Source organism: Nyctereutes procyonoides, unplaced genomic scaffold (assembly GCF_905146905.1).
Source record: "Nyctereutes procyonoides isolate TBG_1078 unplaced genomic scaffold, NYPRO_anot_genome, whole genome shotgun sequence".
Taxonomy (NCBI): Eukaryota; Metazoa; Chordata; class Mammalia; order Carnivora; family Canidae; genus Nyctereutes; species Nyctereutes procyonoides.
The window spans coordinates 25542747-25569348 of record NW_026575136.1 but is presented as its reverse complement, the minus strand read 5'-3'; the positions used below and the strand labels follow the sequence as shown (position 1 = coordinate 25569348).

The 26602-nt window shown below is 37.3% G+C and overlaps 2 protein-coding genes and 1 non-coding gene across 11 annotated transcripts in view; 1 reads left to right on the top strand and 2 right to left on the bottom strand.

Annotated features, from left to right (window-relative positions):
- LOC129495453 (RAB11-binding protein RELCH) overlaps positions 1-26012 on the bottom strand; it is a 112565-nt gene extending 86553 nt beyond the window's left edge. For all 5 annotated transcript variants that reach the window (XM_055302988.1, XM_055302986.1, XM_055302987.1 and 2 more), the window contains exons 1-2: positions 25256-26012; positions 3010-3099 (exon numbers count right to left, since the gene is read on the bottom strand). In XM_055302988.1, the coding sequence (XP_055158963.1) occupies positions 3010-3099; positions 25256-25787 (622 nt within the window). In that variant the 5' untranslated portion in view covers positions 25788-26012. The remainder of the gene's footprint in view (positions 1-3009; positions 3100-25255) is intronic.
- On the bottom strand, positions 11879-11981 carry LOC129495621 (U6 spliceosomal RNA). Its single transcript, XR_008661563.1, has one exon. It is a non-coding gene; the product is annotated as a U6 spliceosomal RNA (small nuclear RNA).
- Positions 26013-26224: 212 nt separating the features above from the next.
- LOC129495546 (GPI ethanolamine phosphate transferase 1) overlaps positions 26225-26602 on the top strand; it is a 109863-nt gene continuing 109485 nt past the window's right edge. For 4 of the 5 annotated variants that reach the window (XM_055303166.1, XM_055303168.1, XM_055303167.1 and 1 more), the window contains exon 1: positions 26272-26421. The gene's annotated coding sequence lies outside the window, so the exon portion shown is untranslated. The other variant, XM_055303164.1, reaches the window with a different exon arrangement.

Here is a 26602-nt window from a genome sequence, read left to right as displayed (position 1 = left end):
CATCTGGCTTCCTCATGGAGCCTGCTTCTCCCTCTGCCTGTGTCTCTGCCTCTCTCTCTCTGTCTCTCATGAATAAATAAATAAAAAATCTTAAAACAAAACAAAACAAAACTTATGTGTTCATACCCTGATCCCTTATCATATGGAGGCTACTTGGCGGATCTGTCAATCGTGGTGAGCCTCAGTTTTCCCATCTATAAAATAAGAATATCATGACCTATTCTTCAGGATTGTTAACAAGATCAAATAAAATACTTTATACAAAGCATCCTACACAGTGCCTGACACAGAGCAGATGCCCAATGAACATCAGTTTATTTAGAGATGTCTTCCTCTTTGTAGGAAAACCTATATAGACTTGATAAAATAATCAGATTTTTAAATTTAAGAAAAAGATGGTAAGAATTATGCTGAAAACAAACAGTATCTCTGTCTTATAAACAGCAGCAGCTGAATAAAGGTTGGAGCAGACCCTACATTTATGTGGAGGGTCAATGGACTCAATATCTGTGTTATCTATAACCTCCTTCTGCCCAAGACAGGTATAGAAAAACTTAATAAAGAAATTTCTGTTCTTTCTTAGTGAGGTTTACATGTGATCCAATCACAGTCGACAGGATCTTTTCTGGATTATCGGTCTGTTGATAAGCTTTTAAGTTCCTACCAATGGTTAGCAAAGACCTACAAACCTTTTTGGAAATGGGAATCGTGATTAATTAAAACTTTTTCATTAAGTTTCACCCAAATATCACATTTGGTTCAATTACAAACTATGGTACAAGAGCACTGAAAGTCTGAAAGTTATTCTCTTGTAATAACACGTTTTTCTTCCCTTTTCCAATGAAGATAAAAACATTTATTTATATATTAGCACTGTATAATGATCAAAACTTACTTTATCTCCTCAAACCTAGAAACAGAGTATAATTTTTAGATTAAAAATATAAGGTCAAAACCATCATGTATTTGTAACATTTCATGCTTAGGTATGCTTGGTTATAACATGTTGCTTTTACATCGGTAATGTTTCTCCTAATTAGAAACACTAAAAATACCTAAATAACAAGAATAATGAACCTCTTACATCTGACTAAATCTATAATTTGGGTTTTCAAATGGAAATAAAAAGAAAGAAAACAATTATGTGATCTATTTTCGGTAGGAGTTACTTTCTAATTATATAACCATTTGAACAGTAATACAATATACAAAACCAGACATATTTGGTTAATCTAATAAACTACCATATATTAATTCTAACATATAACATAAAATATCTAATATCTAACATATACTACATAAATATATAATACAAGGTGACTTACCAAATTATAAAATAAGTAGGATAAATTAGTCCTAAAATTATTTGAATAATTTCCATTTAATTTGTTAATTTTTAGACAAAACTGATGTGATTTACTGTTTTGATACAAGTCAATAAATAACGCTTATGACTAAATCTTGATTTGATATAGGGAGCCACCTCAAACTCTTTCAATGGCTTTCCCATTTAAGTGATATCACTACTATTTACACTGCTGAATCTTCTCTTAGCTCCTGCTGAAATAAAAGTTACATCATTTTTTTTCTAACTCATACAATACCATCTAAGATCTATAATTATTCAATATCTTTATTCTTGAGTAATGAATGAAAATCATATACTGAAATATCATTTATAATCAGGTCAAATCTCATCCTTCCTGTTATGATATACTACTACATGGCAAAGCCAGTTGTGAGCTCTGTTGCTGGGCTATCTGTATTTGAATTCTAGCCTTGCTATTTAAGTCTTAAATAATCCCTCTGAATGTCTTAGTCTCCTGGGGAGGAGAGCATGATGACAACCCAAATCAATGAGTTAATACACATTTAGAACAGTGATTACAATAGAGCAAGTGCTACATAAAAATTAGTACTCACTTTTATTCATAATGACCATGACAGGTAAACATTAGGTAGACTGTAACAAACTTGTCCCAGTAAATGGAAGAAAAGTTCAACAGAGTTGTCAAGAAAGGAATCCACATTATGGGTATTCCCTGATACCATATTGCCCCCATTACCCCCACCTGTCCTATGTGGCAATCCTCCTGCTCCAGGAGTGCCCATCATTCTGGTGGAGATCAAACTACCTAATTGATGTCTGTCTGCTTTCCCCATCTAAGAGCCAATGTCCTATGAAAACTACAATTCCTGCAAAGCACTCAAGAATGTCTTCAATTATAGATAGCCATAGCTTTGAAGCACTCGACAGATACCAAACTTTTGACACTAAAAGGAGCCAGGGCTGCTACACAGATAATTTCCAGGGTGGAACCTGGACCAGAATCTAACTGGCTTCATTAGATGTGGACAGAACAGGTGGGAAGGTGGAGAGGGGAATGAGATTGGTATAACTAAGTATTTAGAAAGAATGTTGGTGTTCTTACTGGAATAAGCGAGGTCCTGGAGGCCCCTGCTGTACCAAGTATTAACCTTTATTTTCTGGCTCATAGGAAAGTCAAGGGAAATTTCTGGAGGTGCTATGATGGCTAGGGAGCAGCACCTTGAGGTCTCAACACCAACTTTTATTCACTAGCCAGCACAGAAGTATTTCAACCAATTTTTACAATCAGTAATCTTGTGCTGATATACAACACCTAAATATCATGCCCGGTTTGGAAGATCAAAGAATGAGGAAGAGAAAGGTCCAATTAACTTTGCAATATACCATAGCTACCTTAAACCTGCTTAATACCAGTTAGAACTATATGGTTGTAAACTGTTGGGCACAAGCAAAACTCAACAAATTTTAGGTGTGTATTACCAAAAACCCACAGCACAATTGGAAGAGCAAGTTAAGGGTTCAGATGTTCCTTACAGCCAACAAATTAGTAACATAATTTTGTGTAATAACTACATAATTATATTCACATACCAAATTGTAGAAGGAAGAGAATTCCTCAAGTCATTTTTTAATTTCTTGAATGTCAAAGATTCCAAATCTGTCTTCACAATGTGACTCACCTGCCACTCTCTCATCTGTTTCCCTGTTACCATCATCTGAGTATCTTGCAAAGTCTAAAGAATCGAGAGTACTGATGCTCCCAGCTCGATCTGTAATAATAAGAAAAATAAAAGAAACTTATTATTTGTTAAGATAAAACATTGGAAATTATTTACCTACGATTATTTTTCATTTAAAAAGCTATGATTCTAAATTCTACTAAAACAATAAACCAAGACAAAAATGTTAATGCCAATTAAGCTACTTCAAAACAACTCCAGTTTTCCTGCCCAAATCTCTGGCTAACTCCTGAACAATGCACACACGGGGTAGACTGCAACCAGTCTAGCTAAAGACAAAAAAACTCAAAAAAAAAAAAAAAAAACAAAAAACAAAAAAACAAATGTAAAATGACATTTAAGCTACTATCTGAGTTTGCAGGCTGAAGTCAAGAAAATAATTTCTTAGGAAAAAACACAACACCGTTTGAAAAAACAGAATAAAACCCTATCTCCACAACATAACACACTTGATTTGTGTTATGTCCAAAACTACTATATACACAAGAACCAATAAAATGTGACACAGTCTCAAGACTAAACACAATCAATAGGGACCAACTTGAAGATAATCCAGACGTTGGTATTAGTAGACCAAGATTTTAAAATCATTACTAACTATGCTTAGTACACTAAGATTTCAAAATAACTATTAAAACTATGCTCGGTGAAATAAAGGAATATGTGCACACAATGAAAGAAAGGAGGGAATCTTAGAAAAATTGAGACTATAAAAAAATGCCAATGGAAATTCTAAAAACAAAATTATCTGAAATTTAAAACTCTTTAAACAGTTTAATAAGAAAATGGAAATAACTGAAAAGGAGTCAGTGGCCTTCAAGACAGAGTAACAGAAATTATCCAAACTCAAGCACAGAGAGAAAAAAAGATTGAAAAAAAAAAAATTAGCAGAGCCTCAGGGACTCATGAGACAACAGCCAAAGATCCGACATATGTGAAACTGGAGTCAACAATAGATAAAACAAGAAATGGGGCAGACACAAACTCAATGAGCTCAAAGAACACCAATGACAATAAGGAGAACAGAAACTTAGGCACAACATAATCAAATTGCTGAAAGCCAAAAAAAAAAAAAAAAAAATTAAAAGTAGTCAGAGAAAAATAATATTTTTACATATAGAGAAAGAGTAATTTGAATGACTGCTGATTTCTCATAAAAACTCCAGGAAACCAAAGGCATCCAGATTGGAAAGAAAGAAGTAAAACTATTTCTATTTTAAATATAAAAAAAAAAAAAACTAAGAAATCCACTAAAAGATCATAAGACCTAAATTTACCAAAGTTGCAGAACACAAGATCAACACACAAAATTTAAATTTTTATATACTAGCAATGAACAATCCTAAGGCAAATTTAAAAAAAAAAATTCGTCAGTCTTATATGATACCAGTGCTCATTACACCACGTGCCCTCCTTAATGCCCATCACTCAGTTACCCCATTCCCCCTCCAGCGACCCTCAGTCTCCTGATTAAGAGTCTCTTATGGTTGGTTTCTGTCTGATTTTGTCTTGTTTTATTTATTTCCTCTCTTCCCCTATGATCCTCTGCTTTGTTTCTTAAATTCCACATGAGTGAGTTCATATGATAATTATCTTTATTTGATTGACTTATTTTAAGTTTATTTATTTAAGTAATCTCTACATCCAACATGGGGCTTAAACTTAACAACCCCAAGATCAAGAGCCGCATGCTCTTCTGACTGAGCCAGCCAGGTTCCCCCAAACCAAACTAATCTTGAAAAAGAGTAAGGAGAGAGGAATCATACTTCTTGATTTTAGATTTACAGAATTTTTCAACAGATGGTATTGGGATAAACAGATATCAAAAAATAAAAAATAAAAAAATAAAAGTAAAAAAAAATAATACAGATATCCACATGTCCAAGAAGGCAAGTGGACGATTATTCATTAAACAAAAACTAATTAAAAATGATCACAGACCTAAATATAACCGTGAAACTATAAAACTTTCAGTAGGAGGGACGCCTGCATGGCTCAGCAGTTTAGCACTTGCCTTTGGCCCAGGGAGTGATCCTGGAGTCCCTGGATGGAGCCCCACATCAGGCTCCCTGCATGGAGCCTGCTTCTCCCTCTATGTCTCTGCCTCCCTCTCTCTCTCTCTCTCTCTCTATCGTCTCCCATGAATAAATAAATTAAATATTTAAAAATAAATAAAAAAACTTTTAGTAGAAAATATGGAAGCAATTATTTGTGTCCTTGGCTTAGGCCATGACTTCTTAGGTGCAACACAAAAGCATTAGCAATGTGGTAGGTAAAAAAAAAAAAATCCTAATCCCTGGCTTCTCTATGAATCTGTTATTTTACATATAGATGGAATTAAGATTGCTAATCAGTTGATCTTAAAGCGATTATCCTGGATTATTCAGGTTGGACCAGTGTAATAGCAGAGGTCCTTAAAAGTGGAAATGGGTCATAAGCCAAGGAATACAGGCAACTTCTAGAAGCTATTTAAAGGCTTCCTAGAAACTCCAGAAAAAACACAGACCTGCCAATACCCTAATTTCAGCCCATTTCGCCTATCACAACACCCATTTTGGATTTCTGAACTACAGAACTGTGAAATTAATAAATAATAAAAATAATAAGAGAAGAGACAAATCAAAAACACTCTTTCAATACAGACAACAAACAGATGGTTAACAGAGGGGAGGAGGGTGGTGAGATGCATGAAATAGTTTAAAGGGATTAAGATTATATTTATTTCGTTGAACAGTAATATATGGAACTCTTGACTCACTATATAATACACCTGAAACTAATATAACACTGTATGTTAGCTACACTGGAATTAGGAAAAAAAAAAAAGTCATCATATAGAAAGTGAAAACACAATCTACAGAATGTGAGAAAATATTTACAAATCAAGCATCTGATAAAGAACTTATATCTACAAAATATAAAACACTATAATTTATTTATTTATTTATTTATTTATTTATTTATTTATTTATTTATTTATAATTTGTATTTATTTATGATAGTCACACACAGAGAGAGAGACAGAGAGAGGCAGAGGGAGAAGCAGGCTCCATGCACCGGGAGCCCAACGTGGGATTCAATCCCGGGTCTCCAGGATCGCGCCCTGGGCCAAAGGCAGGCGCTAAACCGCTGCGCCACCCAGGGTTCCCAAAACACTATAATTTAACCAAAAAGGAACACAACTTCAAAATGGGCAAAGATTTAAACATTTTCCTAAAGAAGATACATGAAAGGCTAATAAGTATACTGAAGGATGCTCAACATCATTAATCATCAGGGAAATGAAAACCAAACTACAATGAGTTACCACTTCAAACCCACTAGATGGCTATAATCAAAAACACAGATACTAACAAGTGTTTCAGAAGATGTAAAGAATGCAGAACCCACATACACTGCTGGTTGGAATTTAAAATGGCTTGACTTCTTGGTAAAAGTTTGGCAGTTCCTCAACAAGTTAAATATAGAATTCCCATGTAATATGTACTTAGGCATATACCCAAGAAACTGGAAACCTATATTCACACAAAAACTTGTTCATGAACGTTCACTAAAACATTATTCACAATGGCAACAAAATACAAACGAATCAAATGTCCAACTGATGAATGAATAAAATGGGATATAACCATAGAGTATTATTTCACACATGCTACAACATATATAAGCCCTGAAAACATGCTAAGTGAAAGAAGCCAGACACAAAAGGCCATTTATTGTATGATTTCACTTATGTGAAATATCTAGAATAGACAAATCCATAAAACATAAAATAGATCAATGGTTTGCCAGGGGCTGGTGACAGAGAAGAATGACTCCTAACGGGTATAGGATATCTTTTGGGGGTGATTAAAGTGTTCTGAAATACAGAATAATGATGATTGTACAATTTTGTAAATACACTAAAACTACTGAATTGTACACTTTAAAATGGTGAATTTTTGGTATATGAATTATACCTTACTTTAACAGAAAGACAAATCCAAGTGTTGGTCAAGATACAGAGAAATTGAACCCTCATATACTGCTGGTGGGAATGTAAAATGCAGTTCTTCAGAAGGCTAAACACTGGAGTTACCATATGACCCAAGCAATTCCTCTTCCATTTAAAACAAATGAAAACGTATGTCCACACAAAATCTTGTACATGATTGTTTACAGCAGCAGTATACACAACAGCAAAAAAAGTGGAAACCACAAAATGCTTATAAACTGATCAATAGAGAAATAAAATGTAGCATATATATTCATATGGTTGAATGCTATTCTCCAAAAAAAAAAAAAAAAGGACTGAAATACTGATATATGCTAGAACACGATGAAACTTGAACATAGGCTAAGTGAAAGAAGCCAGTCACAAAAGAACCATATACTACATGTAAGAAATGTACAAAATAGGTGAATCTAAGGAGGCAGAAAGTAGATTAAGTAATTTCCTAGGGTTTAAGGGTAAGGGTGAATAGGATGTGTGATAATGGGTGAGAAATTTCTTTTTGGGGTAATGAGTATGATCTAAAATTAGATTAGGTGATAGTTGCACAACTCTAAACATGCTAAAAACAATTGAATCATATGCTCTAAATGGGGAAATTTTAAGATACTTAAGTTCTGTCTAAATAAAACGAATACTGTGGAAGGAGCCTCTGTGCCCATCGAAAGATGAATGGATAAAGAAGATGTGGTTTATGTACAATGGAATATTACTCAGCCATTAGAAACGACAAATACCCACCATTTGCTTCAACGTGGATGGAACTGGAGGGTATTATGCTGAGTGAAGTAAGTCAATCGGAGAAGGACAAACAGTGTATGTTCTCATTCATTTGGGGAATGTGAATAATAGTGAAAGGGAATATAAGGGAAGGGAGAAGAAATGTGTGGGAAATATCAGAAAGGGAGACAGAACATAAAGACTTCTAACTCTGGGAAATGAACTAGGGGTGGTGGAAGGGGAGGAGGGCAGGGGGTGGGGGTGAATGGGTGACGGGCACTGAGAGGGACACTTGACAGGATGAGCACTGGGTGTTATTCTGTATGTTGGTAAACTGAACACCAATAAAAATTAATTCATCAAAAAATAAATAAATAAATAAATAAATAAATGAAACGAATAATTTAAAAAGCTACAACAGCTTTGGAGTGCAAGAAGAAAAAATGCAATTCAAATTCTGTATTCAAAAATATCCTTCCAAAATGAAGACAAGATAAACTTAATCAGTTCCCTCAATATTTTTCACAAAGGTCCTTATGCCTCAAGATGCTAAGAAAAGTTTTTAAAAAAGAAAAAATAAAGGCGCACACACACGTGTTGTGTGCGTGCAATATCTCAGGTTTTATAGTGTACATCAGTATATCAAAGATCCATAAAAGTCCTGAGGTAAAGCAAAATAAGATAGCGTTTTCCAAAATCATTTGTCCATCACATTCCTTTTTTGAATAATACCTATTTATTATCGCAAGGAAATAATGTTACTCAGAATACATTCTGAAAAATGTTAAATTGCTTTCTCTATTTTCTGTAATTTAAAAATATTCATTTGTTAAAGGAGATAATGTGTTAGAACAGGGTTTGACCAGCTAAGGCCTGACCCAAATGTGGCCTGAGGGCTGTTTTTTTTTTTTTAATTTTTATTTATTTATGATAGTCACATAGAATTAGAGAGAGAGAGGCAGAGACACAGGCAGAGGGAGAAGCAGGCTCCATGCACTGGGAGCCCGACGTGGGATTCGATCCCGGGTCTCCAGGATCGCGCCCTGGGCCAAAGGCAGGCGCCAAACCACTGTGCCACCCAGGGATCCCCTGAGGGCTGTTTTTATATGATTCCCCAAGCTAGGGGTGCTTTTAATGGTTTTAAAGGGTGTTATTTATTCATTCACCAAATATTAACAGAGCACCTAATCTGTGCCAGGCACTATTGTAGATTCTGGATACATAGCAGTGAAAAAACAGATAAAAATACTGTCTGCCAAAAGATACTATGCAGAAAAGCAAAACAGTAGAAATGGAAAATTAATTTATACAAAACATCTCAACTCTTACTAGATCTCTGTAATGTAGTTGTTTTCTTGTTATTGTTTTTTTTTTTTTTTTAAACAAAAATGTCTTGTCTCCTGGATCCCACTTCACTATCAGCGACTCCCAGATTCAATGAGGCGGTGGAAGGCTTCAATCAGAAAATATGTTAAACTGAGCACTAAACAATAAATGTCTACCAAGTCAACTAATGAGGAAAGAACAAACAAGTATATGGAATTTTCAAAGTGCTCGACTAGTTTGGTGTAAGTAGTAAGGTTTCAATGTACAGAAGCTACAAGGGGTCAGGCAGGCTAGGAGGTAAGGGACCAGCAAGAACATTCTTAGAACACTGTGTTTCTATTAAATGAAACATTTAATTTCCTCACAATTATACCTGATAAACAGTAATTTGCTATTAAGTTTTAAGACAGCATAAACAAAAATGACAAAAAAACCCCAAATATTATAGTATCCCTTATCATTGCATAATTTCTTTTAAGCATAAGCCAAGAAATATCAAATAACAATAGTAACCACAGAAGTATCAAAAGTACATAAAGGGGCACCTAGCTGGCTCAGTTGGTAGAATATTCCCCTTTAATCCTGGGGTCTTGAGTTTGAGCCCCACACTAGGCGGAGAGATTAGTTAAAAAAAGAAAAAATTTCACATTAAAAATGGGCTGAACTCAGGAACACTACTCGGCAATAAAAAAAAAAAAAACAACACTACTGATATATACAACAGCATGAGTGAATCATGATGCTGAATGAAAGAAGCCTTACACACGAGTACATACTGTATAAGTTCATTTAAGTGGTGTTTTAGAACAGGCAATAGTAGTAATTTATAGCAGAAAAAATCATAATAGTAGTTCTTAGAGTGGGGGGCTAACTGGGAAGGAGCATGAGGGAACTTTCAGGGGAGAAAGTAATGTTCTATACCTTGACAGGATTCAAAACTCATGAAATGGTACACTTAAAACTTACATATCTTATTGTCTTTAAGTTTTACCTCAAAAGAAAAATAAAAGAATTCTAAATATTGAGCTCTTTTTAATGACACGCATACCAAAGTATTTAGAAGAAAGTATATTGATATCTGCAGCTTAATGAAATGGATAAAAAATAGGATGGATTTTTGGATAAACAAGAGGGTTGGAGAAATACCTAGATACAAGATAAAGCAAGTACAGTAGAACGTGAATTTTGTAACCTAGGTGGGGGTATATGGGTAGTAAAATTCAACTTTTAAGTTTTGAAATTTTTAAAATGTGGGGGAAAAATAAAACTTCTTAAACACTGATAGAATCCACGGACTCCTAGATTTTAATAATTACAGTTGTAATACTCGAAGATAGCTACTATTATTGTCTTAAATGACAAAAAATTTTTTTGTTTTCCCTCTACTCTTTGAAGTTGAGGCTTATATAGTGAGAATTTGCCATATCATTAAGGCTACTGCTATTTATTGCTTAAACTGCTTCCCAAAGTAAGTATACATAGCAATCTAAGTTCCATCAGCAGTATATAATGCCAATGTTTGGTATTATTTTTATTTATTTTTTAATTTTTTTAAAAGATTTTATTTATTTATTCATGAGAGAACAAAGAGAAAGAGGCAGAGACACAGGCAGAGGGAGAAGCAGGCTCCATGCAGGGAGCCCAATGCGGGACTTGATCCTGGGACTCTGGGATCACGCCCTGGGCCAAAGGCGGCACTAAACCGCTGAGCCACCCGGGCTGCCCTGTTTGGTATTATTTTAAATCTCACCAGTTTAACATATTATAAAACTGTATCTTGCTTAATTATGCATCTCTGATTCCTGGTGAACTTGAACACTCTGAAAAATATATCAGCCATCTACCTTTTTTAAGCGTGTGCGTGAGTCTTCTATTCACATTCTTTGACCATGTAGCTAATATCTAGATTTTCCTGATGCGTGAGTTTATCTGGCCATTACTGCCCTAACCAGAAACTCAGCTTGAGTACTACATTCTCTACTCTTAGTCACATGTCTTAGCTCCTCATTCTGCTGTCTCCAACATATGTATTAAAACATGTACACTCAAAAGAATCTACTATTATCAACCAATATTCTGGTATTGTGACATCAGTTATCACTTAGTCCTGATTTTCATTGAATGTTAAGGATGATGTTGGTTGTTGATTTCAGATAAATATTTTTTATTATGTTAAGTATTCATCTATTATTAGTTTTCTAAGTTTTTCTCTTTCTCTTCATAATACGTTTAATCATACAGATAGGCCTAGATTAGAGGTGTTTAATTAGCCACCATACATTATTCCTCCATTATACTGTTGTTATTTCTTTCAAAGTTTCAAAGAACTCATCTATACAATGGGAGAGTACTTGAGGAAAGCAAACACACAGTTTAATTTTCAAGTTGGTATTATTATGGCCATTGAAAAATATTTCCCAACATTTTTTTAAAGATTTTATTTATTCATGAGAGACACAGAGAAAGAGAGAGAGAGAGAGAGAGAGAGAGAGAGAGAGAGAGAGAGAGAGGCAGAGACCCAGGCAGAGGGAGAAAAGCAGGCTCCATGCAGGGAGCCCGACGTGGGGCTCAATCCTGGGTCTCTGGGATCACACCTTGGGCAGCCAAACCGCTGAGCCACCCGGGCTGCCGTTTCTAAATTTTTTTTTAGTCCAAGCCAACAACTTCATATTTTCCAAGAAAAAAGATCTAACTCCTCTCTAAATAATAACTATGATGTCACAAAAGTAAAAATCTCCTAATTCATTAAAATTTGTTTTACCATGTCAGATAAAACAAAAACAAACCAACCCTACTTTACGTGTCATCCTTGTGCAGAGGCCATGCTAATCTTCTCTGTATCATTCCAATTTTAGAATATGTGCTGCCAAAGCAAGTGCAAAAAAAAAAAAAAAACCCTACACTAATGAAAACAGTAATTTCAATTTTGACTGAACTAACCCTGTATTTTGTAAATATAATGCACTTGGATTTTCAGACTAAAGAAATACAATGTACTTTGGATTTTCAGAGCAATAACAGTATAATAATAATAATTATTATTATAATAATACTATACATTGTATTATTATAATAATACAATAATACTATAGCCAAGAGAAATATACTTCTTCAAATTCAGCCACAATTCTTTTCCAGGGTAAGTACCTTTCCAAATACTCTAAAACAGTTTGAAAACTGTAACCTCTTTTATTTAGAAAAAATCTACCATATTCTAGTATGAAGTATACCACAAAGCATTTCTTCAAATTCTAGGATTGTGTAACTTAATAATTCACTTTTATAACACAAGAAACTGAATAGCCCGGAAGTTTCATCATAGCTGGCAAACTGGTAAAACCTGTATGTGGGTTTTAAATTAAATCCAAGAACTAAATCCATTATACGCAGTATGACTTTAAAGCATGCAGATTAATTTTATAAATTGCATATGAAAGCCTCTCTTATATTTACATTTTTAATATTTTAGCAATGATGACAGGATGTACTTTTATAATAGTTAAAAAAATTAGTTTCAGATTACTGAAAAGGCATTTTATGGAAATTATATAGTACTTTAAAATCTAAACGTAATTAAATAGTTGCTGACTGGTAAAGAGTACTGTTAATTCAATTAAACATTTATTGATCAGGGCGCCTGGGTGGTTCAGCAGTTGAGCTTCTGCCCTTGGCTCAGGGCATGATCCCGGAGTCCCAGGATCGAGTCCTACGTCGGGCTCCCTTCATGGAGCCTGCTTCTCCCTCTGCCTGTGTCTCTGCCTCTCTCTCCCTCTCTCACCAATAAATAAATAAAATCTTTAAAAAACAACTACAACTTTATTTTTTATAATATTTTATTTATTTAATTCATGAGAGAGACAGAGAAAGAGAGAGAGAAAGGCAGAGACACAGGCAGAGGGAGAAGCAGGCTCTAGGCAGGGAGCCTGACGTGGGACTCGATCCTGGGACTCCAGGATCACGCCCTGGGCTGAAGGCAGCACTAAGCCACTGAGCCATCGGGCTGCCCTACAACAACATTTATTGATCAACTACTGCGTACCAGGTTACTGACATGAAGGTACAATAAGGTATTAAAGGATAATTTTTTAAAGGATATGGATATAAAAGCCCATGCAGGTGTGTTGTACATGTTTATTAAATGTTTCTGTAAACATACATAAGTTATTAATTGACTCAGATGAGTAGATTTAATATTTTCACTATATAGTCTTCTCTGTATTATTTGAGTTTTATTTGTATTTGGCATTTTACCTTCAAAGACTTTAAATACTTTCTATAATGAGTATTTAATAATTAAAAAGTCATGAAAGTATCTAATTCATAATGAAAGGACAGCAAGTAAAGTATTACTAAACAATTAGCTTTATATTTCCATTCTTCAGTAAAAGTGGTTTACTAAACCATGCCTAAGTAAATCTAAGTCATAGTACATAATGAAGAAATATTATAGAAATTCAATAAATAGAAAGATAATGAACTTCCCTTAAAAGTAATTATATTTAAACCTGAGATCATGTATAAACATTTTAGCATGTTAACCACTTAAATTAAGTATGGCTTTTAGATATCTGTCAAGGATAAAACTTGTATTTTCTGATCCTCAATTCTCCTCCAGTGCTGGCGCTCACTTCACTCACTAACTCCTATGTTAAAAATATTTGAGCTAAAAAAGAATCTTAGATAGTCCAATCCCCTCATTTTCACAGATAAGAATACAGAGCTATGTATTCATTCAGGATTTATTAACCCTCAGTGTGGAATATAAAATTCAGTAAGATTTGGTCTTTGACTTAAAGTAGCTTATAAACCACTGAAATTAAGTACACAGATAACAATGATATAACCAGATTATTGAATGTTAAAGGCTTTAATAAATTAATCGGTGAGTAAGCCAGGATTAGAAATTGAGTCTCCCAGCTTGCAGTCTGTTGTCTTTTCCTCTTTGTCAGAAGATTCTACAATGAGCTAGACTTCCAAGCTGTTAGGTCAAGAGAAGGATTATTAATAATTGTTATGAATAATAAATTATTATATTTTTAATGTTTGGAGCACTAACTCTGTGCCACAGGTAACTTTCCACAGATAACTATTTATTAAGCTCATAACAATCCCCTGCAAGAGGAGTCCTTGGCATCTGCCTTTTTTTTTTTTTAAAGTCTTTTTTTTTTAGTCTTAAAAGACTTATTTATTTGAGAGACAGCAACAGAGAGAGAGTGTGTGTGTGTGTGCAGGGTAGGAGGTTGAGGGAAGGGGAGAGAGAATCCTCAAGCAGACTCCCTGCTTGGACAAGCAAACTCCCAGCAGAGTCCAACTCAGGGCTTGATCTGCAGACCCTGTGATCATGACTTGAGCTGAAATCAAGAGTTGGGCACTCAATTGACTGAGCCACCCAGGGTCCCTGCCATCTGCTTTTTATAGTAGAAGAAACAGAGTATGCAGAGTGCTGCAATTAGGAAGTGGCAGAGTAGAAATGTAAAGTCAAGCTCTCTGATGCGGAGGCCTGAGCTCAAAACCATTAAGTTCTCTTCAATAATATGCCTAAGAGCATGCAGGTTCCAATCTCCTAGATTCCAAATAAGTTGGTATTGATACTGTGAATGACTTTACATCAGACTCAACTCAGCTTTGCTCAGGCACAGCTGAGGGAATAGGCTATTTTTGCAAGGAATATTCCAAATTCACATATTTACAGGAACTACTACCTACCTACAGATCATTTCTTTAACACAGCTTCAACATTTATTCAAAGCTTTAGGCACTGTTCATTAGGGGAAAAAAAAGTTCATTAAAAACATATGTAAATTCATAAGTCTCTATATAATTCATTTCTGTAAGTGAAATACAAGATCAAAAAAATGCTACAGGGAACCCTGGGTGGCTCAGCGATTTAGTGCCTGCCTTTGGTCCAGGGCGTGATCGTGGAGTCCCGGGATTCAATCCCATGTCGGGCTCCCTGCAGAGCCTGTTTCTCCCTCTGCCTATGTCTCTCTCTTTCTCTGTGTGTCTCTCATGAATAAATAAATAATCTTAAAAAAAATGCTACAAGTTAGAGGATTCAGAGCTCACTATAGGCTGGAGAAACTTTAGGAAGAGGAAGGAACATAAACTGGACCTTCTTTAAGGATACAGATACACTAAGATCTAGATAAAAGAAAATGATGACCAGGAATAAGTATTCTCAGATAAAGGAAAAGGCACTGAGTCAGAAAAATATAAAACATGTTCAAGGGACACTGAGTAAACAATGTATGATTAAAGTTTTGTAGAGGCACCTGGGTGGCTCAGTCAGTTAAGTGTCTGCCTTTGGCTCAGGTTATGGTCTCAGGGTCCTGGGATCAAGCCCCAAGTCAGGCTCCCTGCTCAGCGGGGAGTCTGCTCCTTCCTCTCCCTCTACCCTTTCCACTCCACCTCCCTCTTGAGTTTTCGTTCTCTCTCCTCTCAAATAAATAAATAAAATCTTAAAACAAAAACAACCAACCCTATCTATAAGAAAAATCAAAGTTCTGTATATGGATAACATGGTTAAAAAGGCAGGAAGAAACAAAGTTTAGGAAGAAGTTTATTACACATACCCATGATAAAATACTTTACAGTCACTTTTATCATACTATGCAAAAAAAAAAATGGGATAAAAATTAAAATTTCTAAACAAGTGTGTAAATTCTTTTTTTTCTGTGATACATGATTTTTCTAATAAAAAAAGTTGGAAAAAGTTGCTTTAGACAGAAGGAAGCAATTTTTGAAAGGTTTTAGCTGGAATGACATGAAAAAATAGCTTTTAAAATCAAGTAAGGGGATCCCTGGGTGGCGCAGCGGTTTGGTGCCTGCCTTTGGCCCAGGGCGCGATCCTGGTGACCCGGGATCGAATCCCATATCGGGCTCCCGGTGCATGGAGCCTGCTTCTCCCTCTGCCTATGTCTCTGCCTCTCTCTCTTTCTCTCTCTGTGACTATCATAAATAAATAAAAAAAAAATTAAAATCAAGTAAGAACAAGGATGGAAGAAGAGATTAGAAAAAAAAGCACATGAACCAGTTAAGAGGCTAAAACTGATGGTCCAGATGTGAGCTAAAGGCCTTAACTAAGACAACATACAAGCACAGAACTGCAAGAGGATAAAAAATAACAGAAAATATGATGACACTACTTTGAGCAAGCAATCTTATCTATCTACAACAGGAGCAACTGGTTGCAAAAACCAATGAACATCATTTATGATTACTGGGAATTTTTGAAATACTGGGTGGGAAAATCTAGAAGAAAGCTACACCCATGATTGCAATTGTGGACTCCTCCTCCTTGAGGCTTTAGTTAGTCATGCTCCATGACTACACCAGTAACTTAAGATGTAACCATGCAGCAAAACTTCAAGACGAAAAACAGAGTACAAATTTAGCCTTGTAAGATTATTTCATTCAGGAGAACAATTAATGACTATATTTGGCTCCAATGGAGGCTCAGTTAATCCTGGTCTATGGCCCAAATATCCTACAATCACATGTAGGACATGCATGTCCTGATTTAGATAAGTGCTGTGTAACATGGACATCTTGTCAAAATTAAGTAATATACTTAAAGCAGTTATTCACTTCTGTCTTAGTGTGGTGTTAGTTTGTCACTCTGTTTTTAAAATGGTCAATTTTATACTACCTGATCTGCCTTCTGCATTAAGGAGAGGGGCCCATCATACACTAAAATGACCTAAGAATTCTTGCTGAGCTATTTTGAAGTTGACATAAAACAGCAGTTGTGGTATGTAACATAAAGAATGCAGACTTTAAAGTTAATAATCTGAGCTGGAATCATAGTCCTGCCACCAAAAGCATGATTTGTGGTAAAATATAAAAGGGCATACAAAGAAACATAAGCCCCTGTGCCCACCTCCGGATCAGCAATCCTCCTCTGTGGCATCAATCACTGTTTAGACTTTTCTGTACATACCATTTTAAGTTACAAGAGGCATATGCAAATTTCACCCTTTTTGTATATAAATGGAAACATATATACTGGCTGATTCCTAATTTACTCAATTTATAATATAACTTGGTGGACATTCCACATCACATATAGATTATTCTTTTTTAATTAAGCAATCCCTTACTGTTGGATATTTATGTTGTTTTCCATCTTTTTAAAAAAGACTTATTTATTTATCTATTTATGTATTTATAAATATGAGAAAGAGAGAAAGTGAGTGCCCACAATCGGGGAGAGGCAAAGAGAGAAGGAGAGAAGCAGACTCCTTGATGAGCAGGGAGTCCAACACTGGGCTCGATCCCAGGACCCTGAGTTCATAACCTGAGTCAAAACCAAGAGTCAGAGGCTTAACTGACTAACCCATCCAGGTGTCCCTAGGTTGTTTTCAATCTTTAATACCTTTACTTATAAATGATATTTTAAAAATCTTGGTTCAGTTGTTTTAATGCAAATGAGCATGTATATATCCATAATAAATTACAGAAATGGAACTGGAGATTAAAGAATATGTATTTTTAAGATATGACTGATACTACAAATTACTCTCAAGAGTGTGACACCAACAGTACATGAGTACACAATTTTACCTTTCAACCTTTGTGTCACACATATATTTTATTCTAAACTACACTCAGAAGACAATATGGCTTGTAGAAAAAAATCTGTTAGGAAGAGTCCAGTGAGAACATAGATTCAAAAGTTACCTATCAATACAGTCTACCTTTTTAATATAGATATCGTATTCAAAGGTTTAAGACATAAAACTCAGCATTCTCACTATTATGACTTATAAAGTGCACAAAATGCAAATGATAAAATGGACTAGAGATTTTGGCGATACATTTATGAATGTATCATCATTCCATTTACATACTTTGATTAACTATCCTTACTTACACACCTCTGATGAAAAAAAGAAAAAAGTTTCGATTCTTACCATGATTGTAAAGAATGTCTTTAATGAAGAACTACTACTGGCTAGAAAAATTAGAAACTTTAAGGCTATTGTTAGGTCCTTTCTTTCTCTTTTAAGTATTTATTTATTTATCTATTTATTTATTTATTTAAGAGAGAGAGAGAGAGAGAGAGAGAGAGAGAGGCAGAGACACAGGCAGAGGGAGAAGCAGGCTCCATGCAGGGAGCCTGATGTGGGACTCGATCCCAGGACTCCAGGATCATGCCCTGAGCCAATGTCAGTTGCTAACTGCTGAGCCACCCAGGGATCCCCTAATTCTACTTTCATACACATACACAGAATATTACAGGACACTCCTCCATACAATGCAATAAAAAGCTATTGGCTAGGGACTCCTGGGTGGCTCAGCAGTTGAGCGTCTGCCTTTGGTTCAGGGCTGCATTCCAGGTCAGGGGATCCAGTCCCACATTGGACTTCCTGCAAGGTGCCTGCTTCTCCCTATGCCTGTGTCTCTGCCTCTCTCTTTCTCTGTGTCTCTCATGAAAAAATAAATAAAATCTTTAAAAAGAAAAAATAAGGTATTGGCTCAGTAGGCCAAGTGTCACACTCTTGATTTTGGCCCAGATCATGACCTCAGGGTCTCACGATCCAGCCCCCCTTGGATTCTGTGCTAGGTGTGGAGCCTGCTTAAGATTCTCTCTCTTCCTCTCCCCCTCCCCCACTGCTTGCATGCAAGCATGCTCTCTCAAAAATAAATAAAAATTTTCTTTATTAATCTTTATATTTGTAAAATATATAGTTTGTAAGCAAAAATTATTTTTATAGTTTTTTTTTTTTTACAAATTGACTTAATATATGATAGTCAATATAAGGTAACAAAAAGGTAGACAAATGCGACACATACGAAGAAATAACTTATTCAAAATAAAACAAAACTAACACAAACCCTCAAAAATCAAAGAGGCACTATTTTCAAAATCTGGACAAATAGGAAAACCATTTCCTTAAATATTAACAAATATATTTTTATTATAAATAATTTAGAATAATTATAAATAATTAAATCTCAAGTACTTACAGGCAGAAGCCAGTGAAAACAAGAGGCTGTTAACATTTAAGACCTTGGTTAAGTGCCACTTGGTTTTCTGTTTGCTTGTTTGAGATTTATTTGAGTGAGAGAAAGAGAGCCAAAGTGGGGAGGGGTAGAGGAAGAGGGAGAGAGAAACTTTAGCAGACTCCACTCTCAGCTCAGAGCCCCACGTGGGGCTCTATCTCAGGACCCTGAGATCATGAGTTGGACCTTCAACTGATATTAGTAATTTAGATATAAAACTTTATTTTTAGACCGAGATATATGTTTTTCATCATAAAGCCATGGGAGAGAGGGGCACCAAACTTAGTTTTTGACCTAAGAATACTAAACAAAATGAAAATTACACAAATTCTAGGTAAGTTTTTTCCCAACGAAGCTTTTTTAAAAAACAAGCATACATCCTGAAGATCATTAACTTTCTTTTTGAAAAACAGAAAGTATAATTTTTTTTAAAGATTTTATTTATTAGAGACTAAGAGAGAGAGAGAGAGAGAGAGAGACATGGGCAGAGAGAGAAGCAGGCTCCATGCAGGGAACCCAACGTGAGATTCAATCCTGGGTCTCTAGGATCACACCCTGGGCTGAAGGCGGCGCTAAACCACTAAGCCACCAAGGCTGCCCCACAGAAAGTATAATTTTAATTTTTGACAGAAATAAGGTCTGTTTTCCCTGATTAATAGTCCTATCTTGCTTCTTCTCAGGCAAAATACCACAATGGCTTGAAACATCACACCACATTTTTACAAGTACCAGGGGAATCACTTTATTTAGTGGAGAGCTAGATAATGGGAAGCACATTCCCAGATGTTTTAAATAAGGCAAAATACATATATAAAAAAATACTATCTTTTCTTTACCCTCACTTCCTTTTCCTCACTCACGATAAAGAGTCAAATAATAAAGTTGCTATTCAAAATTTCACTTTCTCCAGAAGGGCCATTTCATTGCCACAATCGACAATAATTTTTCTGAATCTGAATGCTTACACTATTATTTGTATCACAGAAGACTATTCTATAGCTCTTTCATGTGTTAGTCTTGCTTCTTCACCAAGAACATAAGCTCAAGGACTGGCATTAAACAAACATCTTTTGGATCCTTATAATCATGATTACACAGCTTAATAAATACATTGATCAACATAAATACTGAATACCAGCTATATTTAAGTCATGCTAGCCAGTGAAAATATCTTATTAGATTTTCTATAAGAATTAACAATAATTTTGAAACTACTAGGCAGATATAGACAAGCAAAATGATAGCTATGCAACCGATAAATTTAGGAATGTACAGGGTAAGTTGCATTCAGCTAAAACAGTGAACCTAAAAATCTTAGAAATATTTTATTGATATTTTCTATCTCAGAAGCCAGAGGAATCACTAAACGCAATTTCAATCTAAGAAGGAAGGAATTAGTTTGTAAAGCAGAAGAGATGGGAACGTTGGAAGATTATAATCTTGACATGTTAGCATTGGTGATACTGAAAAAGGAATACTGAGCACTGTGAGATATGTACTCTTTGTGAGTTCTGAGAAAAGACATGTAGGATCATGAAACAGAAAATTTTAAAAAGAAGGAAAATGACTCAGGAAGGCTGTAGGCTTACAAGTGAAATTATCACACTGATTCATAAATGACTACCTCCTGACATGTGAATACAGAATAAAAGAAATCTATCACTGAAAGTCATTAAGTTACTTGTCTTCCCAATTTGATCACCTACTGTCTGTACTGCAAAAAAAAAGTTGGGCTCATCTATGAAATTACAGTCCAATTTTGATTACTGCTCTAAGACTTCAAGTGAAACCAGCAAAGATACTATTAGTGCTCTAAGACTTCAAGTGGAACCTGGCAAAGATACTACAATCTGATCAGTGTTAATCAACGACATTGCCACAATTTTTATCTTGCAATCCAACTGAAAAGCAAAACAATTACTAAATTGAAGTTTATTCTGGCCCAACTGGCAAAAATACAGAAGAAAAATATATAAATAATGTGTGTCTATTCAAACAACTATATTAAATATAAAAGATATAATTAGTTCATCAGGTAGATCTAGTAGAAATCTTGCAATGATGCTACAATTTATCAAACACTGAAACTTCCTTAAAGTGTTCATTAGAAGTAAATTTTCTAGTTAAGAAATTCTTGGGCACCTGGGTGGCCTAGTCGGTTAAGGGACCAACTCTTGATTTTGGCTCAGTTCATACTCTTGGGGTCATGGGATTGAGCCCTACTGTCTGGCTCCATGCTCAGCCCAGGACAGAGTCTGCTTGAGAGTCCCTCTTTCCCTCTCCTCCTCCCCACCCCCTCACGTACACACTCTCTCAATAAATTAATAAAATCTTCAAAAAAATAAATTCTTCTACTGAAACAATCAAATTTATAAAGCTATAATTCTTTTACCATTTGAATGTTTTATAAGTCTGGATTACTCTTCCAGTCAAGAAAAAAAAAATTAAATACAGTATGAAGACTCCTTAAAGTATTTTAATAGAACCACCATACTATTTACCTAGGTCAACAGACTTTTATTAAATACGTAAATCTTGCAAAATTAAATTGTTTTTAGACATCGATGAAAGAAAAAAACAACTTTTAGCTACATATTTGTTATTTTGAAGTATTATGAATTTTCAGATCAGACACATATCCATCAAAATATATACAAAAAGAAATAAAAATAATTAAATGTTTTAGATAATCTATACTATCCATCTTTACATGGTTTATAATCACCCAGGATGCTCTTATTATTATAAAATCATAATCTAATTTGCAACAATCAACATGCTAGACTTGAATATAGGGGACCTTAAAAACAGGCAGTAGTCTAATTCTAGAGAATCATTTATCCTCTGAATTCCTAGAATATAATTTGTGCAATCAGGAGCTTAGTCAAAATCTTCAAAACATGGTACTGAAGCAGTCTTACAAACTTATTTGAACATTTATATATTTATCTATTTTCTAACTGGGTTAAGACATTTACAGGCACTGATATTTTGAAACATATTTAAACTGTACTCAAGTTTGTGCTATATGTGCACATTTATAGAAAGAATAGGAAATATTTCTTCTTTTTATAACTTTAAAATAAAGTCTTGCCATTAAAGACTTAAATGTAAAAGCTAAAACCATAAAGACTTCTAGGAGAAAATACAGAAAATTTCTGCAATCTTGAGACTTGCAAATACTTCTTATATAGGACACAAAGACCATAAATCATCAAAAAAAAAAAAAAAAAAACAAAACTGATCAACCAGACTTGAAGACATTTAGAAAATAACACAGTAAACCACACTGGGAAAAATATTTCCAAAGTGATTATTAATAAAGGCCTTGGGTCCAGAATATATAAAACAGAATTTTAAAAAGTGGTTAAAGACAGACATTTCATGAAAGATGATACTCTAAAGTATCAGAAAAGCTCAGGAGGAGTTCAGCAGGGACATGAAATTTAAAACCACAATGAGATACTTCCAATCTCTCATAGGATGAGTTAAATAAAAAGCCTGAAAATACCACGTGTTTAGGGAATGTGGAACTCTCATACACTGGCGATAGGAATTTTAAATGGTACAACCACCTTGGAAAACAGTTTGACAGTTTCTTATAAACTTAAATATATAGTAACTATATGACCCAGCAATTATATTTCTGGGCATTATCCAATGAAATGAAAATGCATGTCCATGCAAAAAGAATATGCTCCATGATTCTATTTACATGAAATTTTAGAACAGGCAAAACTTATATACAGAAGTGGTTCTTAATCTGGGAAATTTTGGTCTCCTCTTCCCCAATGTTGTAGACATTTTTGGTTGTCACAGCTTGACAGATGGGGTTGGAATGGTTGCTACAGACGTCTAGTGGATAGAGAGGTCAGAGATGCTGTTAAACATTCTAGAATGGACAGGGCAGTACTGCAACAAAAAATTATCAGGCCCCAAATCTCAATAGTCCCCAGGCTGCAAAATTCTGTTGTATAGTGATCAGTGGAGGTCTAAAGGTGGGACAATGGATATAATGCAAAGAAAAATGAAGGAATTCTGGGGACAATAAAAATGTTCTATATTTTAATTGTAGTAGTGATTAGTTTCTCAAAACTCATCAAACTGTACACTTGATGCATTTACATCAAAGTTGATGGTAAAAATCATAGTGCATGTCAAATAATCTAAAGTTATATAAAACAGTTTAACTCAATGTTTGCTTTTTAAAATACATGTATGGAAAAAACAGGTTAGGCATACCATTGATGAGATTATGGATAACTTATTTTTCCCTCTTTTGTTCATTTTCTTTGTATTAACTTGAAAATACTACTTAGAGTCTAAATTATAAATATAATTATCTTTTTCTTTTTTTAAAGATTTATTTATTTATAAGATTTATTTATTTTAGACAGAGAGAGAGAGAGAGAACATACATGGGTGCAGGGTAGGAGGAGGAGAAAGAGAGGGAGAGAGAGGGAGAACCCCAAGCAATCCCCCTGCCTAGTAGGGAGCCCAATGCAGGGTTGGATCTCATGACTTGCAATCACCACCCCAGCCTAAACCAAGAGTCCAACCAACTGACTCACCCAGGTGCCCCATAACTATTTCTATATACAAAAGTTTTAATGAGAAATTTTCATTATGAACAGTGATACCAAACTGTAATAAGGTAGGCTAAGAAATTCTTTCAAACAGAATAAAGCCATGAAGTACAGAATAACCTATTTCATTATATTAACACATTAGAAAAACGTATCAGATGCAATTAAGTTGTGTTCAACAACAGGCCAGAGATCGTACAAAGTGTGAGGAATATGAAGATGTCCCTCAAGAAGTGACTATCTCACACACACAAAAAAAAGAAGTGACTATATAATGGAGAAAAATGATATTGACAACAAAACAATTAAAGACTATAGTTCACATATGAAAGTAGCAAAATAAGTGACAAAGAAAAAAAAGAAAGAAGCAACTAATTAAACACGGGGAGTGTGGCAAGCATTTGTAAAAGTGACAGGCTAGCCAGCAATGAGAAAATCTGTTCCTGAGAAGATTACCCTACATTATAAGAAAGTTAAACCTACTGAGAAAATTCTCTATCAAAGAGGGAAATCTGCCCAGGATTTACCTGGATAGAAAATGTACTCTGCACTTGCACCACATCTAGATTTGGCAGTAGAAGTCTGTGACACCATTCAGAAGTACAGAGGCAAAATAATCACTGGGGCTACAATTTAAAAATTGTACACTTAACATGTTGTTAGTGAATTGCGGTTGTTCTCCTCCGACACACTGAAACTTCTCATACCATTATTAGTATGGGAAAATCTAAGATGCCTCCCAAAAAGGATACTGGGATACACCCTTGGAATCTGGAATACATCCTTGATAGTTTTTAAGCCATAAGAAAACGCTTATAAATATATGATGGACAGGATAAGCCATCTATACGGCTAAGAACAGTAACATGGTAAAAAAAAAAAAAAAGTAAATGTCTAACTTACGCAGATTATAAAAAAAAAAGCCTGCGAGGAGGTGGGACCACAGGCAGAACTCGATCACCCTGCTCCTTAGATTTCCTATAATCGTGGAAACTTCTTGCAATTAAGGCGCCGACATGGAATAGAACTGGCTTTCCTTAAACGCAACACATTTTGTGCGGCAGAAAACCCCATTTCTGAGGGACAAAGCCCTTCCAAAGACAAAGGGACGGTCGGGCATCTGACCGGCCCGAGAGAACATTTCCGATTCTTCTCCTCCCTCCTGACTTTGAGGCGAGGAATCCCTAACTGCAAGCGATTTAAGAAACGCGACTTCCCGGCCGTGGGGATTCAGGAGACTGGAGGAAAAGGGGAAACGATCAAAGCGACAAGCCCGTTTGCAGGGGTCTCCAGGAGCCCCGCAGCAGCCGGGGCACGAGAAACGGGATGTGTTTGTTCTTCAGACAGCGACGCCGACAGGGGAGCCAGGAGCCAGCGCCAGTGCAGCCAGAGGCCGAGGCACGCAGCCGGCCGCCGCCAGGTCCCTCGGCTCCCACCGCAGACGACGCCCGCCCGCCCGCCCCAACCCTCCCTAGGATGTTTCTGACACTCCCCGCCCGCCCGCCCGCGCGCGACCTTCCCAGCCGCCCGGCCGGAGCCGCAGGCTGCGCTCACTTACTGAGCTGTCCCCCGCCGGACGTCGTACTGGGTTCCCGGCCTCCGGCGCCCCCGCCGCCGGCAGCTCCAGGCATCCCCGGCGCCCCCATGCCCGGCGGGGTCCCACTCTGCCTCTCGAAGTTGCCGGGATTGGAGAAGTAGTCGCGCAGCCGAGGCAGTTCGCGGCCGCTCTCCAGCAGCTCGGTGTGCAGCTCCAGGGCGGTCAGCAAGTACTGATCGCGCAGCAGCTGGGCCGCGATCGCATCAATGGACAAGCGGCCAGGGGTCTCCCCGCAGCCCCCCAGGGCCGCCGCCGCCGCCGCCGCCGCCTCCCCAGGGAGCCCCGGCCGCGCACTGCTCCCTGAGGCCACGGGATCCTGGGGCGACAGCGAGTCCGCAGAGCCAGGATCCAGGCCGCTCCCCGAGCCCAGCCGAAGTCCTGCCCGCCGCTCCTCGGTCGCCGCTACCTCGTCGTCGTCCTCGTCCGAATCGCTGAGGAACGGATTCACACCGCCGCCACCACTGCCACCACCTCCAGGCGCCATTGCCGCCATCTTACCCTGTCAGAACTGTGGGCGCCTCCCTGACGGGCTCTGACAGGCCGCAGCCTGGATCCCCTCCGAGCCTCAGCGGGCGCTGCGCACCTCCACAAGCGCGGCCTGCCCACGTCCCACCTCCACACCCCGAGACCGGGCGTAGGCTCGGAGGCAGAAGGTCCGGACGCAGCGGCACCCCGCTGCCTCAGCCTCTGCTGCACCAGCAGCGGGGCTCTGCAGGCGTCTTCCTGGTCTCCAGTCTCGCGAGAGAGGGTGAGCGCCCGGCCCCTCTCCCCGCGCAAGCCCCGCCCCAGCCCCGCCCCAGCCCCAGCCCGGCCCGTTCTCGACGCGCAGATTGAGAGCCCCGCTCCCGTCTCAAAGGCAAAACCCCGCCCCCGCTCCTGTTTGATTGGTCGGGACAGGAGGGGGGCTGGAGTCGCCGAGGACTGGCCCCAGAATTATCGCGAGAGTCGTCTCCGGGCAGGTAGGGTGTCGGGGGGCGTTCCGCGGCTGGGAGGCAGTTATGACGGTGGTTTAGGGACGTTCTCTGGGGTCTCCTTTCAGGAGGGGAGCTGGGCCGGAGACCCGGGTCCCGCCTTTCCGCTAAGGAGGCCTCATTCCCGAGATAACGCCTGACTCGGAAAAGCCCCAGGTAAAGCCCGGGGACCGGGGCGCCGACAGCTGCGGCGGCTGCAGGAGTGGCCTCGCGCCCGCCGACGCGCGGCTTGCTCGGCGCGCTGCACTTTGCCTCGAGGTTGGCGGCGGGTTGGCGGCGTAGTGGCGGCACGTGTAGCAGGTGCCCCGGGCACTAGCTAGAATGGCACGTCCTCTCT